Source organism: Acomys russatus, chromosome 3, assembly GCF_903995435.1.
Source record: "Acomys russatus chromosome 3, mAcoRus1.1, whole genome shotgun sequence".
NCBI lineage: Eukaryota > Metazoa > Chordata > Mammalia > Rodentia > Muridae > Acomys > Acomys russatus.
In genome coordinates, this window is record NC_067139.1 from 33,040,488 (window position 1) to 33,064,477 (window position 23,990).

At 46.0% G+C, this 23,990-nt stretch overlaps 1 protein-coding gene across 1 annotated transcript; it reads left to right on the top strand.

Moving 5' to 3' along the window:
* Nucleotides 1-1,002: 1,002 nt before the first annotated feature.
* Nucleotides 1,003-16,230, top strand: LOC127211329 (F-box/WD repeat-containing protein 12-like). Its single transcript, XM_051171153.1, has 10 exons — nucleotides 1,003-1,218; nucleotides 4,455-4,492; nucleotides 8,960-9,120; nucleotides 9,526-9,644; nucleotides 11,873-12,082; nucleotides 13,536-13,730; nucleotides 14,241-14,454; nucleotides 14,820-14,998; nucleotides 15,080-15,207; nucleotides 16,043-16,230. Exons 1-10 carry the CDS (start codon nucleotides 1,129-1,131, stop codon nucleotides 16,149-16,151), a joined length of 1,443 nt encoding a protein of 480 aa, XP_051027110.1. The 5' UTR covers nucleotides 1,003-1,128; the 3' UTR covers nucleotides 16,152-16,230.
* Nucleotides 16,231-23,990: the final 7,760 nt, after the last annotated feature.

A 23,990-nucleotide genomic window follows, 5' to 3' on the forward strand; every position in this document is an offset into this window, starting at 1 on the left:
CAGACCCCCCCCCCCCAGGGACAACCAATCAGGGAAAAAGGCAACTTAGGAGAGTGCCACAAGAATGTGGAGCAGTCTTAAGACGGGCCATCTGTGTGTGACTGTGCCTTTCTGGATTGAAAAGGAGCCTGGGAGCTCCCCTTAGGGTTGCTGTTTCCTAAGGTGGTGAACTCTGCATGCAGGTATTTTCTGTAGAATAAATGCTCTTTGTTCTTGCATACTACTTGAGTCTGGGGTCTTAGCGATTCTCGGATCCTTATAGTTTTAACAGCAGCTATAAATTGCGGTAAACTGTAGAGAAAGCAATTGATTCCAACAGAAGCTGTGTGCTTCCTACTCTTTGTCCTATGGCACAGCCCGGTTCTGGAAAAGACCAAATGTATATGCATTGCCATGGTTGATGGTAACCATAATCGGGGCGGAGACTGAAGCTGTAGTGCCAGTTCGGATGCAATCACACAAGGGTCTCCTTTATTGCTTGCTCAGCTTAAGCTGGACCCACCCTATCACGGACACAGTGGATCAGGTGTGAGTCCCGAGTACAAGCAGAAAGAGCTTTCTATAGATTGTAGTAACCGACAAAGCAAGTAAACGGGTTTCTACTTTTCGCAGCATCCTATTATTTCTTGAACTAATTGATATTTATCTGGTACTAGTCTGGTATCAACCCATAAATGATTAACTTTTAAGGAATAACTCTTGAGAAATCCGGGGGGTGGGGGAGGGGTGTCTGATCTTTTAGTACTTTCTTATTTTCCAGCTAATTGCCAACTGTATCTTTATGGGTTGCCTAGATCCGGAGTTCAAGAGTAGGTCACCCAAATACAGAAATGAAAATGTTAAGCAAATTGAAGTTACTTTGGTCCATCAAAGCCAGGACCGGGAAAGGACCAAGGCTGATTCTAAGGAGAGAGGCAGAAAAAAACAAAGTGAAGATCAGGGGCATTCAGATGTCAGTGTTGGACAGGGCAGAGCAGGATCAGACGGAAAGTCAGCTTCTCGCCGGGCTGATCTGCAGGGAAAGGCAAGCCCCAGAGCGGAAGTAAAGGACACAAATTCTTCAGGTTGGGCGGGCTTATTTAACCCTGGCGGAAGCGGACACAGCAGGGCTGCGGCGCTACCGGCAGGATGGAGCCTCAGCTTGGCTGTCAAGAGCTGCTGTACGTCTTCTCCTTTCTTGAAATCAGAGACCTGCTGAGCGCCGCGCAAGTGAACAAGGTGAGGTCTCGAGAGGAGTCGCCCCACCGCCGCTCTCCGGGAGAGTGCTGGGCGGGGAGGCGGGAGGGGGAGAGCGGGGGTCGAGGCGGAGGGGAGTGGAGGTGGGCTGGGGACGCGGAGCAGCCAAGACATCCCCTCCAGGAATTGGCTTTGCCATCTGCTCGCTTGGCGGGCGGCCTTGGGTGGGGTCGCCCTTCCTGTTTGCCTTCTTGACCACGCCCTGTCATGGTTGTCATCTGCCCTACAATCTATCCAGCCAGCTGTGCGCTTCCTCAAGGATTCAGTACAGTGCAAGTAAGGCAGTATTAGTGTAAGGTACTTGTTTATCCTGCCTGTTCATCCCTGTGACATAAAAGACGCTAAAATCCGTCTTTAATGTCTATTCCAAGAACCCAGTGCATGCCTTGAATTTTAGTGTCTTTTCATTAAGTAAATCAGTATTCAAAGAGTTAGGCGCATCTTGCTTGAACAGAGAACTTAGATTTGTAGTTTCAAATCTGTTCAGTTTTAAAACTTTTACCCACAGAAAAGATACCAATACTATTCATTTCAATCTTGCCAATTTTGCCAAAATCTTCAAAGTGCAAGTTTGCCACTCACCGTCCAGGCTTCAGGGAAGGACCTCAGTTGACATCCAGTGGTGTGTACATGAGGCAACACCTAATTTTGTGTTTTCTTTTGTAGTTCTGCACTCTACCAGCAGAGGGACCTTTGCTTTTGCTGCTGTTGGTTTTTAATGCTGCTGTGGTTTGATCAGCATCCCTAGCCACTTCTTCGCTTTGCTGCACTGTAATGATCCTTCTTGGGGCTTGTATCTCTTTCCTCTGCATCTGTTGCCAAAACTTTGTGAGCTTGAGAACTTAACTCACATTGTAACAGTTTGTAAGAAACACTACACTTTGTCCTTGCCACACTCTGGAGAGAAAATAGAGGCCATGACTGAACAGTCTGGCTACAGCAGCAGTTTAACATTTTGGTTTATCAAGTGTGATGCCTAGTGTTATGTTTTAAGTTTAACTTACTGTGCTAAGAAGATCTGTAGACAAAAAAAAAAAAAAAAAAAAAAAAAAAAATCCTAACCTGTAAGCCCCACTTGCCCAAGGACAGACAAGTTCTTGGAATGCTGGGGGCTGTTGTTGATGTGAGATAAGAAGCCACCTGCCCCACCTACAAAGGACGACTTTGACCGTGCATAGGCGGAAAGTACACAGGCAGGAAGTCTGTCAGGGGTGTATGCTTGCCCCTGATTAGACTGGGAAGTATGTAGCCTTGTGGGTTTTGCTTTTATAAGCCCCTGACTCATGTAATCTGCAGCCGTACTCTGGGAATCCCAGGTGTGGACCTGGGCAGTGTCCATCATCCTGGCCAGTATTAGGTAAAGTTTGCTTCGACTTTGGCTCAAAAATTGTGTGCCTGGTGGGCTCAACACAATCACATACTCAGCAAGTAGATGATACCCACCTCTAGAAATAGGTTCATTAATTTAACACGTTACACATGAGGCCACTTTCATCTTTTTTTTTTTTTTTTTTAAGTATTTTTTACAGTCTCGTCTCCCATTTTTCTCCCATGCCGCATCTAACCTGCAGTCTTGGGCCTCATTGAAAATGACAAAACCAGGATCTACTCCAGGTGCCACAGCCTGCTAAGGACCTGGTAGAGTGTGTGAAACACCTGGGTGAATGAGGTTTACTGTGTGGAACTGATGTGATCCAATGCTAACTCTAAGAGCAGAACACAGGCGAAGGGGCCCAGTTTCCAGGACACCGTCTCTGGCAGGGAGGAAGAAAAGGGGGCTGGGGCAGGGGGTGTCTCACCTCACCCAGGCTCTTCTCAGCCAAGAGAGTACCACACAGTTCCAATTCTCCAAGGGTAATTTTAAGTATATGTAGTAAATGACTAAGTTCCATTCCCATGTTTACTCATAAAGAAACTTGAGTATTACCCAGTGATTTGTCTAAGGTGATGCTGGTCACGTGCGGGGCTTGAGTGGAGTCCCCAGCTGGTTTTGCATATGTAGGCTGGGACAATTTAGTGCCAGAGTTTGAAAGAGAGGTTCTTTCTGCTCTTTGGTACCACCAACTTTTCGTGGTTATATAATCTACCCATAAGTTAAATGAGGTCAGTAATCTCTGTGAATCTAGCAGAAGGGTCCTTGAAGGTGGCTAGCATTTATTCTGCAGGACAGGCCACACATTACCTTCTCTCTTGAGCCCTGAGGTCCCAGGTGGCATTGAACTGGGAAGATGCTTAGGTCTTTGCTTGGTTTGAGTTTGCAAAATCACATTATTACTGGAGTAAAAAGACTTTTTCTTTCTTTTCTCCTGCTTTAATTGAGGTGAATTACTCAGCTATCTTTCCCTGTTTATGAGTCATTTGCATGTCCACTGTACTTCCCTACACTGCTTTAGAACAACTATCCAGTCTTCGATTAACCATTGTTTCTCTGAGTGCCTGGGCCTGACTCACCAACCCCTTGAGTTTTTCATTATTTGATGGTACTTGGTTTGGTTTGGCTTTGTTATCTATTTATTCTTCTCTCATCTATGACACTCTGACTGTAGTTTCTCCTTCCTCCTTTGCTCCCAGCCCCTCTCCCCGCCTCTCTTCTCCCCCAGAGCCATTCCTCCTTCATTTCCCTTCAGAAAAGAGCAGGCCTCCCAGGGATGTCCACTAAAGTACGGCATGACAAGTCACAGTAAGATTAGACACATATCAGAGCTGGATCAAGTGACCCAGTAGGAGGAAAAGGATCCTCTAAACAGGCAAAAGAGTCAGAGACTGTCCCAGCTCCTGCTGTTAGGAGTCCCATAGGAACACCAAGCTACACAACTAAAACACATATACAGAGGACCTAGGTCAGACCCAGACAGGCTCCCTGATTGTTGGTTCAGTGTCAGGGATCCCCTGTCAGCCCTGCTTGGTTGTTCTGTGGGCCATGTGCTTGTGGTGCCCTTGACCCCTCTGCTTCCTCCAATCCTTCCTCCTCTTCTGAAGGGTTCCCTGAGTTCTGCCTAATGTTTGGCCATGGATCTCTGCATCTTTTCCAATCAGTTGCTGGCTGAAGCCTCTCTGAGGACAATTATGCTAAGGCTCCCATCTGTTCTTCTGACTGGTCTATTTGATGGTTTTAAATTGTGTGTTTTTCTGTGTTGAGTGCTGCGCTGGTTTGGCAGGCGATGGTGCTAAGTAGGTACTGACTGACCAGATACTGGCTTTTCTGCTCCTTATTTTAGGTGTGGAATGAGGTGTCAATGACCAATGACCTGTGGAGGTGAGTGAAGAAGAGCCAAGACTGGGCCTGAAAAGGAGAGGTGCTCAATGGAAGTGGTTTCCGAGTGCTGTCAGCACTTTTGCCTCACTGAGGACAGTGAAATGGTTATATCCCTGAACCGTACCATGAGGAAAGTCCTCTATGCATAATACTGTGAGACTTTGTATCAGCAGGATTGCCAAACTCAGTCGGCCAGATTCATTTCCTGTGGTTTCTGTCAGTATATTTAAATTACTTAAAAAAAAAAAAAAAAAAAAGGAACCATTGTATAGCCAGGATAGCCAAGGCACAGGATAGCCTTGAACTTGTGATCTTTCTGCCTAACCTTCCTGAGTGCTAGAATTGCAAGCAAGTGCTACTATGCCTAACTCAGATTTCTTTCAACAGTACAGCAGTGCACTGTTAGCATTAAATTTGCTAAATCCCTCTAATTTATCCCTCTTTGAAACCTGTTATCCTTTTATTTTATGCTAAGATAAAATAGCCTTTGTGGGAGGGGCAGTGACAGGTCCTCTATTAATCTCTGAATGCAGGGTAGGCAGCCTTGAGGGTCAGTTGGGAGTTAGAATTTAGTCACCCTAATGGAAAACAACTGGTCACACGTGAAGTGTCTTTGAAAGCTGGAGGGAGCCTTTGCTTTTATTTAGGATACTGTGATGTCCTGGAATCCTTAGTCATTTCAAGGTTCTCTTAGTATACTCAGTTTTCAGTTTCATAGAGCACTGATCTGATGTTGCTTTTTATTAGCCTTTAAACTAATGTTGATTAGTAAAAACAAATCTAACAGTCAGTTTTGAAGCAGACTTTTATTGAAATCCATTCTTTTATCAGCTCTTTGAAGGACTGGCTTTTAGGAATTGTGGGTAATTTAGGTAATGGTAGGTCTTTTACCTAAGTATATGGCTCAAAGAACTTGTCTGAATGGATGAACTGACCGGTGCCGCTGCACTTAAAGGGTTGAGACACCAGTCCCAATCTGAGTCTTTCCTTATATTGTGCCTTATAAGCTAGGGTACAGCTTGCCCTGAAATACTATTCCTGAGAAGTTCCAAGAAAATTCCTTTCACATCACCTACTTCCTTGGAATATCACAAACCTTGTAACTGCATTGTTCTCTCTCTCTCTCTCTCTCTCTCTCTCTCTCTCTCTCCTTCTTTCTTTCTTTGGTGTAACATCATGATTTTTCAATGTTGATAGTTGTCAGTCCTATGCAGGCATTCTGCAGCCCTCTCTGTCTGAGGCTCCCAGTGCACGAAAGACTCAAGAGAGCACATGGGCCTCTATCTCATGTGGGCACTGGTGTCCTATGTGCCACACACTAGAGAGCTACATACTGAGTGTGACACATGGGTGTGCAATGGTGCTTTAATTAGGGTCTCTGTTGCTGTAAGGAAACACCATGATCAGAAAGGGTTATTTAGCTTACACTGCTCCATTGCTGTTCATCATGGAGGAAGCCAGGACAGGAACTTAAACCAGGCAGCATCCTGGAGGCAGGAGCTGATGCAGAGGCCATGGAGGGTGCTGCTCACTAGCTGGCTTCCCATGGCTTTCTCAGCCTGCCTTCGTACAGAACACAGGACCACCAGCCCAAGGATAACACCACCCACAGTGGGCTGGGCCCTCCCCCATTGATCACTGATTGAGAAGATGCCTTCCAGCTGGATCTCATGGAGGCATTTCCTCAATTGAGTCTACTTCCTCTCTGATGACTCTAGCTTGTGTCAAGTTGTCACACAAAACCAGCCAGTACAATGGGTATGTAAGGTAGGAGAAGAAACACTTTGTAGTATTGGTGTTCGACTATAGGCTGTGAATGGCTTCTTTCCATCTGATCGCATTCCCCTCTTCCTCAAACGACCAATGCTGGGTAGCCGCAGAGGATTCTGTGTTAGCTCTGGTACAGGCCAGTTCTGAAAGCCGCCCTCAGAAAGGCCTCCCCAGTCAGACTTCTGCTCTGCATCCACTCAGCTCTTGTAGAACGCCACATAGTAGCTTGAATCCACATGAAGAAACAGTGTGGAAAACAGTAAAGGTAAAAGAAACTATGTAGAAACATGGTTTCAAAGTAGCATAGATGCTTTCTGTAACCTTTTCTCCTGTTGCATAAAAGCAGGAAGCACAGGCCACTCCCTGCCCTCCTGCTCTCTTCTCTCCAGCTGGGGTCTAACCCAACATATCACAGCACACATGCTTTCTTGTTTGTTTGTTTTGTTTTTAGAGACAGGATTTCTCTGTGTAGCCTAACCGTCCTGGACTCACTTTGTAGACTGCGCTGGCCTCACAGCAATCCTCCTGCTTCTGTCTCCCTGAGTGCTGGGATTAAAGGCCTGCACCACCTGGCCCTGCCTACTTTTTCCTTTGTTAAGACAAAGTCTTTGTATACAGCCCAAGATGGCTCAGGCCCAGCAATTGTCTTGCCTCAGTCTCCCAGAGGCTAAGATGACAAGTGTGCACCTTTACACTAGCTTAAAAAAATTCTTAATGTAAAATGTAAAAAGATGTAGTTTATGACAAATAATAAAGGAGGTAGGACAAATAGACATGTTTGAGTAAATGTTTTATATACTACTGAAAATTGATTGTATTAATCAAAAATATACCTCCATATATAAAAATCTTAAGTTATAATTCTTAAGACAACCACTAATAAGTAACTAGAAATATGGAGGGAAATGAGAAAGAAATTGAAACAGTACATTAGACCATACTTAATACAAAAGATGATAATAATGAAATACAGAGGTGTAGCCTGACTTTTGTTACTTTGTGGGGTCTTCTTTCTTCCACCCTTCTCCATCCCTTTTCTTCTACCCTTTCAACTCCCTAACACTAGATATAAGAGAGAGCTAACTTGCACTTCCTGTTCACTCGGATCATTAATTTTATTCCTTCTCAAGTCTCTGATGGGGTTGAAGACCAGATAGTTTGGTCTGACAATTAAGTTTAGTTGTTTAGGGGTTAAGATGTTTTTAGGTCTAGATAGATATTTTAAGGTGATAGAGATGAGATTGATAGATAATTGATTTACACTTAGAATTTTAGACTCACTAAGATAGGAAAGATATTTTCTTCAAGGTTGCCAAATACAAATACTCAAAACATTATGAATGTATCATATAATTTCTGCTTGTTTTGTGGTTCTTCTTGCTGTATGTAGTTTAGTGTGTGTATGTGTGTGTGTGTGTGTGTGTGTGTGTGTGTGTATAATATAAATGTATATGTAAAACTAAAAAAATAAAAAAAAAAAAAAAAGAGTTGAGAGCAAAGGAAAGAGATCCCTGAATAAAGTCAGGGGTCAGAAAGGGTGTGACATTATCATTAGAATACTTCCTGCTGATTAGGGGTATAAAAGAGTTCCTTGGGGGAAATTTGATCTTTGCCATCAGGAGATCTAATTTCTAATTCCTGTTTCATCTTTGTGCACAACTACTTAACAAATTGTGGTCCACAACAACCAAAAGCCCACCCCACCTCTCTGGGCTGTAGGCTCTAGCATTCATACAACCTCTAAAAAGTTCCCAGATTGCAAATGTCACATAGTTGGAGAAACTATCTGCAGCTGGCAAAATCACACTCCTGTCAGAGCATGAGGCAAATCATAGTCTTCTGCTGTGAAGCAGGCCAACGTCCCCACACCTGGGATTAAAACAAAAACAGTCTTAAACTATTTCTGTGTTTTTAAAAGAAGCCAAAATTCCAAAAGTCTCACAACATAAGGGGGAAAGGCTTAAGACAAGAGAGCATTAACGAAAAGGCAAAGATCCACAGAACTGGCAAAGAAAAATGGTTGACTCAATGGTATATGCACGGGATACATTTAGTTTCTTTGATTTTTTTTGTTACAAGATTTGGAGATCAAATCCAGTACCACTGTGCATGCTTGGCAAGCACTCTACGACTGAGCTATGTCCCATCTCTGAGACACATTTTGGAGTAAAGGGTGTAGGAGTGTGTTGACAGTAAGAATGTGGAAGAAGATATACATGCAAACAGTAATGAAAAAAGCCACATGACTGGTGACATCAGATGGAGTAGACTCTGAGATCAGACAGCTGAAGAAGTGTGTCACATGATGATAAATAGTTGAGTCTACGGATAATGCTCCTGGAAACAAGCACCAAACCACAGGAAGGATTGACAGAACTGCAAAAGCAAGTGGGCGGTTTAACACAAAGCCGCATCTTGGATCCCGGTTCTTTCATGTCTGTGTCCCCAAGAGTAAGGCGGTGGTGAGCAGCTTCTCTATAGGGCTGCACGAAGGGCAGTTTGCCCTATAAAAAACAGGCATGGTTGACATGTCCCCACCTGTTTACTGATAGCACTGCCCTTGTGTGACAGAGGAGAAGTCGAGGCCTGGTTAGGACAGTGAGTTATTCAGTTTCAAAAGCCAGAAAGAGATGAGGCCAGAAGCCAAAGCCAGTTCCCCTGCTGTGTGCTACCTAAGCTTATGCTTTTGTGGTTCAGAAAGCTGAGTCTGAGGCGCTGGCCCCACTACAAAGCCTTCCCAGTGATCGTGGGCACACAGACGTGGAAGCAGTACTATTTCTGCCGGTCTGAGTTGGAGTCCCGCATGGAATCCGGGCGGCCAGAGGACTTCATCTGCAAAGCTATGTCTGGGCACACAGGTATGAGCTGCAGAGTGTAGTAGCCATGTCCACTCCCACTGCCCACCCTCTTTCTGATCAAATCTCAGGGCATTTGGCATCTTAGCTAATGGCTGAGCTAACGGCAGGAGCTACTTGATGAATGCGGGTCTTGTTGGATGCTGTGTCATTTGTGGTTACGTCATGGGAGGAAAGAATGAGTTCTTATTTCCTTTTCAGAGTAGACTGAAAAACTACAATAGGACAAGCCAAGCCTCTGTAGTGACAAGCAGGCTCTGCTCTCCAGAGTGCTCCCCACAGCTGGGTGGTTGTAGGCGACTCCCTGTCTCTTTCGCATCCCCTGAGCAAGCACTCATTGTGTTCCTGAAACTGGCAAAGAAGAGTTGTGTCAGATCTGAGTCCATCCATGCCTGTGCTCTCTTTCAGGCAAGATAAATCAGCTGGCCTACGTCTCCCCCCACGAGTACGGCTTTGATGCTAGGACAAGGTCCGTGGTTTGCACTGTGTCTTCAGACTGTACTGTGCGTGCCTGGGAGCTGCATGAGGTGAGCTGCCCCCTGGGGCGGGAAGGATCCCTACTGTGTCTTTGGTTTGACTATCTTAATGCAAAGTAGGTACCCCATTTTACAGCCTGAGAAATCTGAGCCCTGCTGTCAGCTGTCACCTAGTAGGACATTCTGATCACAAGCGGTGGGGACTTTTGAAACTTGAGTGTAGCCTATCTTGGGTGACACACGCTCGGCTTCCTCTTGGAACCAGACTTTGCTGGGGGGCCTTGTGTGGCCTGTTCCTGGGGTGACAGTTGCCTTGTCATTCCTCACATTCACTGCAGCCACTGTAGTCATGATCCTCCATGCTGGAACTCATGTTGCCACCAGGAGCTTTTGCAAGATGGCAGCGTTTAGCCTATGTGGGTGTGCCAACCTGGGCAGCTTGCCTAGAATTTTGAACTTTGTTGTAACTGTTGCAGATCAAAAACTGAAGACTTTGGAGTGGTTTTACATAGGATCTCACTTTGAAGCACCTACACAGACACACACACACACAGACACACACACACACACACACACACACCACAAATGATTAAATAAATAATTAAAAAAAGAAGACTTGAAGGTTGGGCTACCTGTGGTTGCCAAAAGGAAAGAGGTTGCCATGCTGTACGGGCCAGTAGCATTTCCATTAAGCAACTAGATTACAAGCAGGTTAACTTCTTGTAGGCCAGAATCTCTGGCAAAACTACCCACCGTGGCTGCTGTGATACAACAGGAGCCACGGACAATGTGTAAACAAGTGAGAGTAGCAGACTCCAGTAATCCTTTATGTCATTAAATATTTGTTTTTTAAACCAAATTACAAAATTACTCAATGGCCTGTGTGCTTGCAGGCAGGCCTTGATGTACAGACCTTGCATCAGTGTACGCTATTATTTCCAGTATTGGACACCTTCAGAGTGTCAGCAGCCCTTCCTGCCATTTGCCCCGGCTTCCCATAATAGTATTCCTTAATACTATTCATGAGCAGATCTTGCTGTATTTTCTTCCTTAAGGATTCAGCTGTTAAAGCTGGTGTCTCGTCACACTGGAACTACTTCCCAGCGGCATGGTTTCTGTGTGTGCTCTTTGGAGGTGACTGAGGTGCGATCTACAACGCTTTCATGAAAGGTTCTAGCTGAGGGCTTTGCACCCCTTTCCTTTTCCAACATGTGGTGTCATCTAAAGATGCAGAAAGAGAACCGTCGCCAGACAGCCAAACTGGCCTCTGCCTTGATTGTAGCCATTTTTAGCTCCAGGAATGTGAGGAGATCTGTTTCTATACGTCACAAACTCCTTGGTCTTTGGCCTTTCGCTACAGCAGCCCAAATAGAATCACATTCTGCACCTTTTTAAATGGGTGCTTTCCATGTAGCGTGCGCCCTTAAGGCTCCTCCGTGTGTTTTGTAGGGTCTCATGCAGCTCAGGCTGCCCTTAAACTTGGGGTTCTCCCACTTTCCCAGTGTTGGCATTCCAGGCACGTGCTACCCACAGTTCACTTGGTGTGTTTTTCTGCCCTCACAGTGTCTAAAACAAAAATGGCAGGTTAGGAGTTTATGGGACAGCACACCTGGCGTGTGTGAAGCTTAGGGTTCAGTTCCGAGTATTGGGGTGGATGAGTCATTTTGCTTTAAAGAAATAACACCACCAGCAGCAGCAGCAGCAACAACAACTAGTCAATTCAAATGAATAGTCTCCATCCCTTTCTCCTACTTCTTGAAATTAGCAGTGTTAACAGTTTGGCCTTTTCCCTGGCTTTTTGTTACCAGGTTGGATCTTGTCATGTAGCTCTTTCTGGCTTAGAACTTAAGGCAATCCTCCTGCCCTCTCCTCCTAGTCACTAGGGTTGCAGCGCTGAGATGTCATGCCAGGTTTCTGTGGTTTGTTTTCACAATGGTAATTTGCATCTATCCGCATCCAAACACAGGACTCTGTAAGCACTTTTTGCAAGTTTGCTGTTCATGTGTGTGTTTGTCTGTGAGGTCATGGAGGTCAGAAGAGGGTGTCAGGTCCCTGAGAGCCAGAGTTCTAGGGTTTTCTCCTTTTTATTCAGTCCAGAACCCCAGCTCATCAAATGGTATCACTCAGTTAACCTAATCTAGAAGCTCCCTCTGACATGTGGGCTCTATGTGTGCCTATGCGGAGCCTGGTAAACCTGTGCTGATGGATGCAAATAATTTGTATCTATGAAAGAAACAGACCCCTTTGTCAATCAGTTATGTGAATTTTGTTGTTGCCAGGGCACAGAGATCTGGTGCAGTCCTGTGCAGCCTGCTCCTCTGGTGAATTTGGTGGCCTTTCCTCAGCTGCAGCTGGTTGTCACAGTGGACAAACAAGGCTTGATCATGGGGTGGAAAGCAGAGACAGGGGCTCAGGTGGCCTCCTTCAGCTTACCGACCTACTGTTCTTCGATGGAGGCCTGTGACCACCCAGAGGGGCCCTTCCTGCTGGTGAGTGGACTCTGCTCTCAGGACCCCTGCAGGCCTAACCAGCTCTTGGTCTAGGCCACTGTGGTAGGTGCAGTCTGGATCCCTCGTCTTTGCCAGCCATGTGAAATGCAGGTTCCTCTGCCCTTCAGACCTATGTGTGGCACTGACCTTTCCCTGGACCCTCCCTCTCCTGTGGTGGGAACCTGCAGTGTAGAGCTTTTATGGCTTTGTAGCCACATGCCCTTGCTTTCTGGTATGCTGACTGGCGCTGGAGTTGACCTTCTGCCTGTGGTCTTCTTCACTCTTTCATTCATAGCAGCGTTTTATGAGGTGCTCTGCTCCTGACCTTCAAGTGGGGGCTGCCCTCCCGCGTGTGCTTTAGTGCCCACACTGAACTTTTTCAGTAGGCAGTGTCTGTCTCCCCTGTTGTCTCCACAGCTACATTCAAAGGCTCTCACCCTGGGGTTGCAGTGGGGTTAAATTCGGGCTCCCTCTCCTCTTTCAGGGAAGCGATGTTAGCACCATTTTCAATAGGTTCCCTGACACCACAGTGCCTGGATGTTGCCCTCTGTCATCCAGTGACAAAAACGAGAGAGCTCTGGCCAGTGCTAACTTATCCAGTGGGGAAATCACACTGTCACCCAAACCTGCTGCTGGGCATGAGGGTTGTGATCTTGTCTTGGGGGTAAGGTAGGTCCTCGACTGGATGGGGGCCTTTGGTCTTTCTGGTGCCCAACTTCTCTTCCTCTGCACTTCTCAGCTGTTGTTGTGGGTCTAGAATAGTGGCTGTTCCTATCCTGACTCTCGTCCCCTTCACCTGGCCACATGTAGGCCGCCCAGTCCAGTTGGGCACCTTACCCAGAGGTGTTAAGATGTTTATTTTTCTACATGGTAAGTGGGGTTGTGCTTTAAACTGGTTTCTGGAGTTTGCTGGTTATTTCAATTTTGTAAAACATTTAAAATACGCATGCCCTTTGACCTAACAATCCTAATTTTAGACACCCCCCTCGAATGTACGCTTGAATGTACATGGATACAGGGTTTAGGCAGGAGCAAGCACTGTAGCAGTGATTGTAGTAACCTTTGAACTCACAACTGACCTTCCCAAATTAGTAAATGTTTTTTTACCTTTTCTCAGAGACAGGGTTTCTCTGTGTTGCCTTGGCTGGTCTTGAACACACAGAAATCCACCTGCCTCTGCCTCCCCGAGTACTAGGATTACAGGCCCGGCTTCTTTGACTTTTTAAATTGCCATCAGAGTGAGAGGAAACATTTTAAATGTAAAACACATAGGCAAGCTGCTTCTGCCTAGACTGGACGGGCAGTGGAGGGTCACATGCCAAGCTCCTGCAGGAGACCTGGGCTCTGCTCTGAAGACCGACATTGCTGTGGGTTGTAGCCACCACTGGCAGGTGGGACACAGCTTCATCAGAAAATGATGGATCTTCTCATTGTTTTTTTCTTTCTGTTGCAGGCAGCCTGTGCTGAAGGGAACCTCTATACTCTGACAGTACCTCAGCTGCAAGTGGTTTCCAAAGTGACCACATTTCCTCAAACCTTTGTGAACCTCACATGCTCACCTGACCGACAGTGGGTGTTTGTGTCTATGTCTAAGTCTGAGTCTGAGTCTGAGTCTATGTATGCACAACACCCAGACCAAGGCCCAAAGGTCAGTGACTGGGGAGCCTGATGCAGTGGGAGGTGGCTAGAGCCTGGGCAGATGCTGAGGAAGAGAGTATATGATGCATGGGGTGCGGTCCTGCCCTGCCTCCTGCACTGTGGTATGGAGGGATGCCCTGCCAGTCACAAAGTCCTGACCATGACCTGGGTCATAGGCACAGAGGCGAAATCTTTTATTCAATGCCAGGACCTAAACTAAAAGTCAGCTCACAGAAAGAAGGCCTAGCAGAATATAGGAAGAGACCTGCTAGCCAGGGGAAAATGTCATTAGAGAATAGTAATTGGGTACAGGAGACACCGGATGCTGCAGCCTACAGCCTAGAGGGGGGGATGTGAAAATGACCTGGACCGCTCTGTTATGGCCAGCATAGAATGTGGGGTGTGGGCAGCTAGCTGTCCAGACAGTCCTGCCAGAGGCTGAAGTCAGCTTGGGGCTAAAGGGCTTTGGGAGCTCTCAGGCCTCTTAGTCCCCTGTGACCATGCAGAGATGTGCCCCCAGGTGTTCTACACTCAGTCCTTGCTCCACCCATCAGAAGATGGACCTCCTGTCTCCACCACCTTGCCCCTCAAGCTGAGCTCCAGAGTCTGCTGGGCTCCTGATGAGGCAGCCAGGCTGATAGTGGTGCACCAAGATGACGGGCAGCATCACTGTCCGCTTATCACCACCTTCGAGTTAATGGCGGACAAGTCCAAGGACAGAGTGAGAATCCTGGGTAAGAGCCCTGGGCTGGCCACAGCCTGCAGGTGGCGCTTCAGGCCAAGCTTCTCACATTTCCTCTAGGACATTTTCTCTTCCCTTGGCTGTATGATCTCATGTACCCTGTGGTGGAGTGCTTAGTACTTGGTACTAGTGCTTAGTCCCAGGCTTCAGAAGTAAGTTTCCCACTCGTGGTCTCCTCCTCTGTGGGTGGCAGCACCCCAGCATCTTGTTGCTGCTGGACTGGATTTTAGGAGTCTGAATGATTGGCCTAGGAGCAGGGGCAGAACTGTCTAACTGCAAAGCCGTGCATGTTCCACTGAACTAGATCATCGTATATTCATGCTTGAGAAGCAACCTGTGCATTTTTATTCTCCCAAGCACAACAGCTGGCCAGCTTCCCCTTGCGGACCATGGTGCCTCCTAAGCTCATGCAGGGCCATGGCTCCCAGCTGATCCTGCTGACCTTCAACTCAGGGCAGCTGCTGCTGTTGACGATACACGGCATGCAGCTGATGCAATTTGAGGACCACCGGAGTTCCATTACATCTATGTGGGTGGTGAGTGTAGCACCTCCTGCCTGAGGCATGCTTTCTACTCTTGGGAATCCAGAGCCATACCTCACTTGACTTCATTTCAAGGATCTGAACTGGGTCATCACCTCTGCATCAGACCTGTCCTTGCGTGTCTATGTGTGGAATAAGAAGAACACATCTCCTGTCCTCAAGAGCTGCTATCACTTGCTTGGAGGATCTCACAGATGGGCCAGGTAATGGGCTGCTCTGCTGCCCTGTGTCTTTACAGTGGGAAAGCAGTGGTTTTCTTTCTTTTCGAACAAGTCTTGTCATGTTCCATGCGAGGCTGGCCTCGAACTTCCAGCATCAAATGGTCCTCCCATCATGTTCTCCTGAACAGCTGAGACCAGATGTGCAAATTGCATCTTCTCAGAGGAAGGACTCTAAAGGAACTGTTGGGAAGTGTATCTGTAAGTCCAGCCTCATTAGCAGGGGTCTCAAGATGAGCCACTGTGTACATCCTATTTCTTTTCCTGCTAACAAACAAGAAGCCGCAGACTGGATTTCCAGTCTCTCGCTGTGTGCTGCATGCTGTGTCCTATACTGTACCAACCCGGGCCATGGTGGTATTAATTGCACTTTGCAAATTAAGTATATGAGAGAGTTAGATGTTTAATGCGTAGTCTACAGAAAACAGGTGGCCAAACCATGATGTGTTAGGCCTTGAAAAGACCCTGTGAAAAACAGTCCATCTTGGGAGCTCTTACAGGCATGCTACCTTTGACCACTGATGCATTCATTGTAAATTCTGGAAGAGATGCACTTGGTATAATGAAGAAAGACACATCTGGCTCCTTCCCCCTGATGTTTCTCACAGCACTAGGATCATTGTGGTTCAGGCAGCACTGGCAGCAGGTGCCTGACACGACCTTTCCACTGGAGAATGTAATAGTATTTTCCAGTCATGGTAGTGGGCTGGATAGGGTTGAGAAGGTGCAGGGTGGGCTCCAGCTTCACATAGAAGCCTTTCTACTTAAGCCTTTGCCTTCACTCCACGGTTAAAGCCTGGCATGTCCTTCTTCTTGGCAGTGGATTTACCCACGTGAAAAGTGACAGCGTGAGCATCACTGCGGTGGAAGCCAGGCACACCGGCACAAGTATTCTCAGGTCGTATTGCTACAAAGTTCAGCTCAGCTAAGCTCTGCCAGTTGAAGAGGCTCTTGCTTTGTGTGCACACAGACTCCTTACCAAAGATTTGTTTGTCAAAGCTAGGGAAAGAACTATATTCTCACAATGAGCCAGCAAAGTAGTTTCTGTGGTCTAGCATTTCACTGTCCTGCTGGGAAAACCAAAGGAGAATAAGTACTATCTTCAGCCTGTTTGTGCCTAAGGCTTCTCAGTCACGGATGCAGGGGACTGTCTGTGGCCGTGCCAAGACAACCTGTTTGCTTGCTTGTAGCATCAGAATTGCAAAAGAGTTGTTTTTGTTTATTATGAAAAAATCTAATTAAAATACTTTCATCTGCCTGTGCGGTATGGTGCTGTAGACACACATTCATATATAGGCTTTGCTGTCACTGAAATGAATTCTGTGAGGCCATCTTAGAAACTCAAGGGCACCAACCAAGCAGAATAAGGATGGCAGTTTAGAATTGGTCAGCATGGGAGCCCTGGCTGTGCCACTAGGCTTCTTAATTATAAGCAGAATGTGCTGGCAGTCCCCCCCATTGAAACCAACCATAGAACTTGGCAGACGTCAAGAGAGCATCTCACTTTCAAAGAGAAGGCTGGAGAACTTGGATGGAGCAAGGTCACATGGCAGGAAGAGACAGCCAGGCCTGCTCTCTCAGCCTCTGTCCTCCACTACCACTGAACAGGGTCCAGCCGCCTCCATTGAAAACACTTCCCACATGCTCTGGAGGGAGACTCAAAGTGCTGTGTGTGTGCACATATGTCTGTCCGTGCTTCTCTCACACACAACTAAGACTCACATAATGAAGATTTTTCTGTCTTGAGGAATAGCTCCTTATTTTTGAAGAATAAAAACAGGAACTCCAGACAGCTCTGTCTAATATTTGAATGCACTGTTTTCTACATTAAGCCTTTAGCAACAGTGTATATACCATAAATGACCACGGCCATGTGGGACATAGATGACGCCATAAGAGTGTCTGCCCTGAAGCAGTGTCAGTGGGAGTCCTCACCTGGCGCTACCACACTTCTCTGTGATGTTTTAAGACTTGACTTGTGGCCTGAGATTGAGGGTAAGCAGGACTGAGCCATCCCTAGATGGCAGTGGGGCATTGGGGTGGAGAGGAAAGAGGAGCTAGCAGACACAAATCCTGTGGTCCAGCAAGGAAGATATCTGTCATGTGCCAAAGATCGTGGGAAGGTTCAGATTAGCTGGAGGCTCGTGGGCACGTTCCATTTACAGGTCCTCTGAAAGGCAGCATCCTCGGGAGACAGGTAAATTCCTGTTAAGTTCCCTCCTTGGGAGATGCAAGGCCAGGCCTGGTGGCCATACCCCAGAACACAAATAGGTTTAGGGAACTTGCTCTGGAGTTGCAAGCCAGCTTGGTAAGGAAAGTCTTTCTGGAAACAGGAAGTCCAGGTATCAGGACTGACCAGATAATCTTGCTGAATGTATGGAACACTGGTCTTGGCTGTGATGCTCTGGGCCCCGGGAAGAGCCCTGGAAAACACACTGCACTCTTGCATCCTCCAGACCCAAATTCGGAAGCTTTCTTCCATGGCATCCGTGGGCACAAGTGCACCTGATGGGGCAAGAGGCCCCCAGACAAGCACGTAGAGCTGGATGAGCCTTCCTCCTGCGAACTCAGGGCCAGTCCTAGTACGACAGGCTCATGGCCTCTGCCATCTTGAAAGTTCACCCTCGTCCACTGAGTGAGTTTAAACCAGCCCTGAGAAACTTAGATTGCCTCAAAATAAAAATTAAAATGAAGACTGGAGATGGATGTTGCTGAGTCCTGCAGAGCACTTGCCTAATTTGTGGGGCCCTGGGTTCAAGTCCTGGTATTATAAAAAGACAAAATTGAAGAACTGTATAAGCTTATTATACAGTTTGTATTCTTATTATAAATATTATGTTATCATTATAAATATTATCTGGAGGTGGGAATACATACAGGACCTTTTAAATATAAATAAGCTCTAAAATGTTGCATTCTTCTATACTGTGTTTTAGAAACCTAAGAAAGTTGTTAGACTTACTAAGGCAAACTCAGCAACAGTGGCAAAAGAACCCACACATGAAAGTCGGTATACTACCAACGAGACAAGATGAGGAGTTTTCTATTCTTCCCAGGAACAATAGAAACTACAGAAAGGAAACAAAGACTTTCTGCATCAGCCATTGTTTTACGTTCCCAGGTAGAGTACTGACAGGGTTGCTATAATATTTATGTAGGAAAAAAAAAGATTCTAAAATACATGTGGAGCTACGACTAGTTAAGACAATTTGTAGAAACAAGAGTTAGAGAGTGGGATAGGCCTGCCTTAATAATTAAACAAAGATTGGTCAGTGTTGCTGTTGGGTGTTTGCTATTGGACTGGACTGCTGGCATCCTGACAACACAGAGTGGAATTAGCCCAAGGAACTATGTCTAAACAGGTCTACAACCCCTTTTTCCTATTAACCTTCTTTCTCCTCTTCCTCTAGTTGGTGGGCTAGAAGTGAGATTGAAGTGTTTAAGAATTCTAAATAAAGTAGGTTTTGAAAAATCTAAGTCTACGGGTCTAAGCATAAAGCAGAATAGGTCCCAAAACATGAGGATTTAGAAAGTTAGACACTCTGCAGGTGAGGTTTTGAGTGGTGTGTGAAAAACAAAGCTGAAGAGACTTTTCCCTAGTGAATGAAATCAGATACTCCCTCATGCTAGCACATTTTAATTCCTCAGATGGAAAAAGTTAAATTAGAACTGGGCTTCAAAGCAGGGATAAGGATAACCCATGGCAGAATCCCTAGTCCGTGCCCCTCCCCCATTCTTCTTACCTTGTAAAGGAAGCACACTTTTATTTACTGGGTATCATGACATCAAAAGACCTAATTATACATGGTGTATTTTGTATACAAATGCATGCTTTTAGAACTGTGGGGACAATAATTTCATGTTGCTCACCTGAACAACAAACTAGAAAATATACAAATTAGATTGCTGATTTTCAATAAAACGTGGCATAGAGTGATGTCGTATGGAGCAAAGGGTGACATCACCCACGGAGCTACTGTTTCTTCACCACGTATGCTGCAAGCTAGAAGCACCCTCCCCTTAAGGCTCCACAGACCAATCAACACAAATATCCTGGCTGATTTTGTCTGTTAACTTGACATAAGCTAGAGTCATCAGAGAGGAACTGCCTCTGTGAGATCCAGCTATAAGGCATTTTCTCAATTAGTGATCGATGGAGGAGAGTCCAGCCCATGATGGGTGATGTTATCCCTGGGCTGGTGATCCTGGGTTCTATAAGAAACCACGCTGAACAAGCCATGGGGAGCAAGCCAGTAAGAAGCACCCCTCCATGGCCTATGCTTCAGTTCCTGCCTCCAGGTTCCTGCCCTGCTTGAGTTCCTGTCCTGACTTCCTCCAATAGTGTACAGCAATGTGGAAGTAAAACTTGAATGAACTCTTTTCTCCCCAACTTGCTTTTTGGTGGTGTTGTTTCACTGTAGCAATAGAAACCCTAACAAACACAACAAACAACCTGTTAAGTGAAGAAAATTTGGACTCTGAGGTCTTTAGACTTGATCTTTATTTTGTTAGATGTCGTGCATTGCATAAAATTTCTCCCTAGAGATTGGGATAGATTCTAGGACTTGCTGCTGGGCTCTGGCTGTAGTGCTGGAAATGGTATGGACGAATGGGAAGATGGAAGGATCTAGAGGGTTCAGGAGCCCCACAAGGAGACCATCAAGGCTGGCAGATCTGGACCCAGGGGGGCCTGCACAAAGCAAGGGGAATGCATGCAGTAAACCTAGACCCCCGTTCAGATACAGCCAATGGACAACTCATTCTCCACAGTTGTGGAGAGAGTGGGGACTGCCTCTGACATGAACTCTGGTGCCCCCAATTTGATCACTTCCCCATGGTGGGGAGGCTGGTGGGCACACGGAGGAAGGGGAAGCAGGCTATCCTGATGAGACCTGATAGGCTGTGCTCATATGGTAGGGGAGGAGGTCCTCTTCTGTCAGAGGTCTAGGGGAGGGGAATAGGGTGGAAGAGGGAGGGTGGGTGGGAATGGGAAGATAGATACAAGCCAGAGGATAACAATTGGGATGTAATCCAAATTAATTATAATAAAATTTTAAAAGGGAAATGAGTTTAGGTTGAGCAGTGTCATTAAAGTAATGACACCAGTAGTGACAGAATCACTGAAAACCATCCAACTGTTCATTATAGAACAGCCAGAATGGAAGGACCAGTTAGGTTGAAAGTACTGAATACACATGTTGGCAATTGCCAATTTACCTCCTTAGATCTAGATTCATGACCATCCTCTTCCTGTTGCTCTGTCTTAGTACTTATGCTCCTCACATTTGCCTCTCACTCACATGGTTGATCTTGATCAGTTTTTTAGCCTGCCTAAGAAGACTGGCCTGTGTCAGCCCATTACATGGAATTTGGATGACTAGCCTTCCCGTCATAATAGCACTGATTCTCTGTCAAGCACACCATGAACCATTAGCCAGTCAGTGAAAAGGTTGTTTAAGGATTTCCAGCTTGTTTCTGTTAAGCTTTGTTTTTTGTTGTTGCTCTTAAACTGTGAGAAGTAAATATCACCTTCCAGGTAATCAGGAATCTTGGAAATATCTCAGACCTTAATAATATCTCAAGCAGAAAAATAAAACAAATTTCACCTGCTTTGAAAAACATTTTTTTTTCTCCCTGTTCTTAAAATCTGAGATGGGAGTCTCGCTACCCAGGTTTTTCTCGAACTCTCCATCCTCCTGGACCTTGTGGCTTCCATCACCTGAGTGCTGGAGTGTCAGGTGTGAGCAGCTTACACAGCCTGGCCAAAATGTGAGTCTTTAATATACCAAAGGGACCACAGGGCTAAAAGGCATGCTGTCAACTCAGTTCCCAAAGAAGCTGACAGACGGGAGTTAGGTATACAAATAAGGAGCCGCTTCGCTCCAGGTATCAGTGTGGACAGAAATCTAGCCATCTGGAGTGGTTGCTTTGTGGGGTGACCTGGACCTTCCTCGAGTCTGAGCCCCCCAGCTGAGGTTATGTTCATTGCTCCCTAAGAGCCACTGCTCGGTGTAAAAGTTAGAGACACCTGTAGTGATAAGAATGTTTTTGTTTTAACCCCAGGTGTAGGGATGAGGGCCGCTTTGGGCTGTCTGAAGCAGCTGGTTATAATCTGCCTCGTGCTCTAGTGCAAGTGTGGTTTTGCCAGCTGCAGATAGTTTCTGTGATTGTGTGATGCTTGGCATTCTAAGAACTTTTCAGAGGGTATATAAATGCTAGGGCCCTGGGAGGGGGTGGGTGGATGGTTGCTGGTCATTCGTGGGGGTTGGGTAAGGTTTATTAGTGGTTGTGCTCAAAGAAAAAACAAAATGAAAGAAATCAGACTCAGGGATCCCTCCCCTCCAGCCTTCTTTCTCTGCTATCTAGTAATAGGGGGTGAAAGAGGGGTAGAGGATAAAGGGGGGGGGGTAAAGAACCCACAAAGTAGCAAAGGCCAGCTACAGACACCCTGTGAGGTACCTACTTCCTGGAACCTATCATCCCGTTCCCACCATGTGTTAGCCATCCTCTTGCTGTTTATAGCCATAACTCCAACTCAGGAAACACACACACACACACACACACACACACACACACACACACACACACACACACACACACACACACACCAGAGAGAGGGGGTAAGGGGGAGGAAGGGAGTAATTACAGGTTCCATTCAAATGAGGGCATTTGCTATGAGTTCGGAAAGAATTGTCACAATTCCCATATCCAGTAATTTGGACCTTTAATCACCAGGAGTACAAGGCTGCACAGATGTAATTGAAAGTATGCAGAGGGCCACTTACTGGATGCAGTGGAAAGGGTCACTCCTTACTTGCTTAGCTTCATGTGCTGCTAAGGCATAGCACGAGTTGTTAGTATACATTCTAGACTGGAAGGCTGTATCCAAATGTCAGTGTTTTGGAGTCACCGTCTCACTCTACCATCCCATCGCTGTCAGTTATTCTGAACATCAATGGATTCCATTGTCCTGATCTTGGAGTCGTCTGTTCTAAAGGACTGTGTGTAATGCCAAGCTGATGGACAAGGCCTTCAACAAGGCTTTGGGGGCTGCTACTAGCAAGCTCGTGGGCAGAACTAGTAGATTCATCCCCTAAACTGAAGAAGAATGAAGAAATCAAGAGTACAGCAAGCGTGCATGCTTTAATGTGCTTCTATCTGCTCCTGACTCGGCACATAATACAACCAGCTGTATCACCTTCCTGCCACCCTGACTGCCCTGCAGTGATGAGCTGTATCCTGATGCTGTGGGCTAAATAAATCTTTTCTCTCTTAGGTTGCTTTTGCCAGAATGTTTTGTCACAGCAACAGGAAAACAAAAACAAAAATAAAAAACGAATGCTTCACTTGGCTTAACGATTCTGGTGGCAGGATGTGAAAGTGTGCAGAATGGCGGATAGGTTAGAGGGAAAAAATGAGAACAAGCAAGAAAGCTGAATTAATTTCATAACTGCCTGCTCTCTTGAGATCTAATCCAGTCCCCTGAGATCTGCCCCACTCCTTCAAGATCATTAGCCCATTCAGGAGTGCCAGGCCTCTAACTACAACCCCCTCTCTTCTAGGCCCCAGCAAGTTGTCACCACCTCAACATTGCTATACAGGAGACCAAGGTTCTAGCATATGCACCTTTGGGAGATGTCCTTAAACCACTTCAAAACCATGGCATAGTCCTTGCAGCACGCAGCTTTCAGAGTCAGAGCGAGGCTCATATTTAGCCACAAAGCAGATACAATGGACACTGCCAGACACTACTATTACTACAAAAAAAAAAAAAAAGAAAAGAAAAAGAAAAAAAGAAAGAGAGAGAGAGAGACAGACAGACAGACAGAGAGAAAGGAAGGAAGGTAGGAAGGAAAAGAAAAATAGACTATCAAAAGAAAATGGAATGAGATTTTTAAAGAGTATTGAGTCAGTTCAAAAAATACAGTTCTTTGTCTAAATAATGTGCAAGATTTGGCTGTACCATATTTAAGTTTACTATAAATAAAGGGACCTCCAACATCAATGTTATAATTTCTAATAATCATGCTAGAAACAAGTTACAATTTTCATGGATGGAGAGCTCAGATGTTGCCTCCCAAAGCCAAGGAACCATGTGACCTTTCCACCTTTCCCTCCTTCCTCACAGAAAAGCTGCTGGCCTTCCTGGGGCCCTGTGTCGTCATCTAGGACCAGCAGGTCTCTGACAATGCTATGTGACCAGGCATCCTCAGCGGCTACTCTCGTACCTGCTCTACTCAGATTACAACAATCCAGTCTCAGGCTCGACAAGTACTCCCACACTATTAGGGAGCAGCCAGTTCCCCACTGCTGGGCACACATGACCTGCAATGCCAGTCTCTACTGTGTTACTCTACCTTTTCTTTTTTTTAATTAAAAAAATATATTTTATTGATTTATTCATATTACATCTCAGTTGTTATCCCATCCCTTGTATCCTCCTATTCCTCCCCCTCCCATTTTCCCTTTACTCCCCTCCCCTATGACTGTGACTGAGGGGGACCTCCTCCCCCTGTATATGCTCATAGGGTATCAAGTCTCTTCTTGGAAGCCCACTATCCTTCCTCTGAGTGCCACCAGGCCTCCCCATCCAGGGGACGTGGTCAAATATGGGGCACTAGAGTTTATGTGAAAGTCAGACCCCACTCTCCACTCAACTGTGAAGAATGTCCTGTCCATTGGCTAGATCTGCTTCTAGTTCAATCCATTTGTCCACAAATTTTGGAAATTCCTTATTTTTAATAGCTGAGTAGTATTCCATAGTGTAA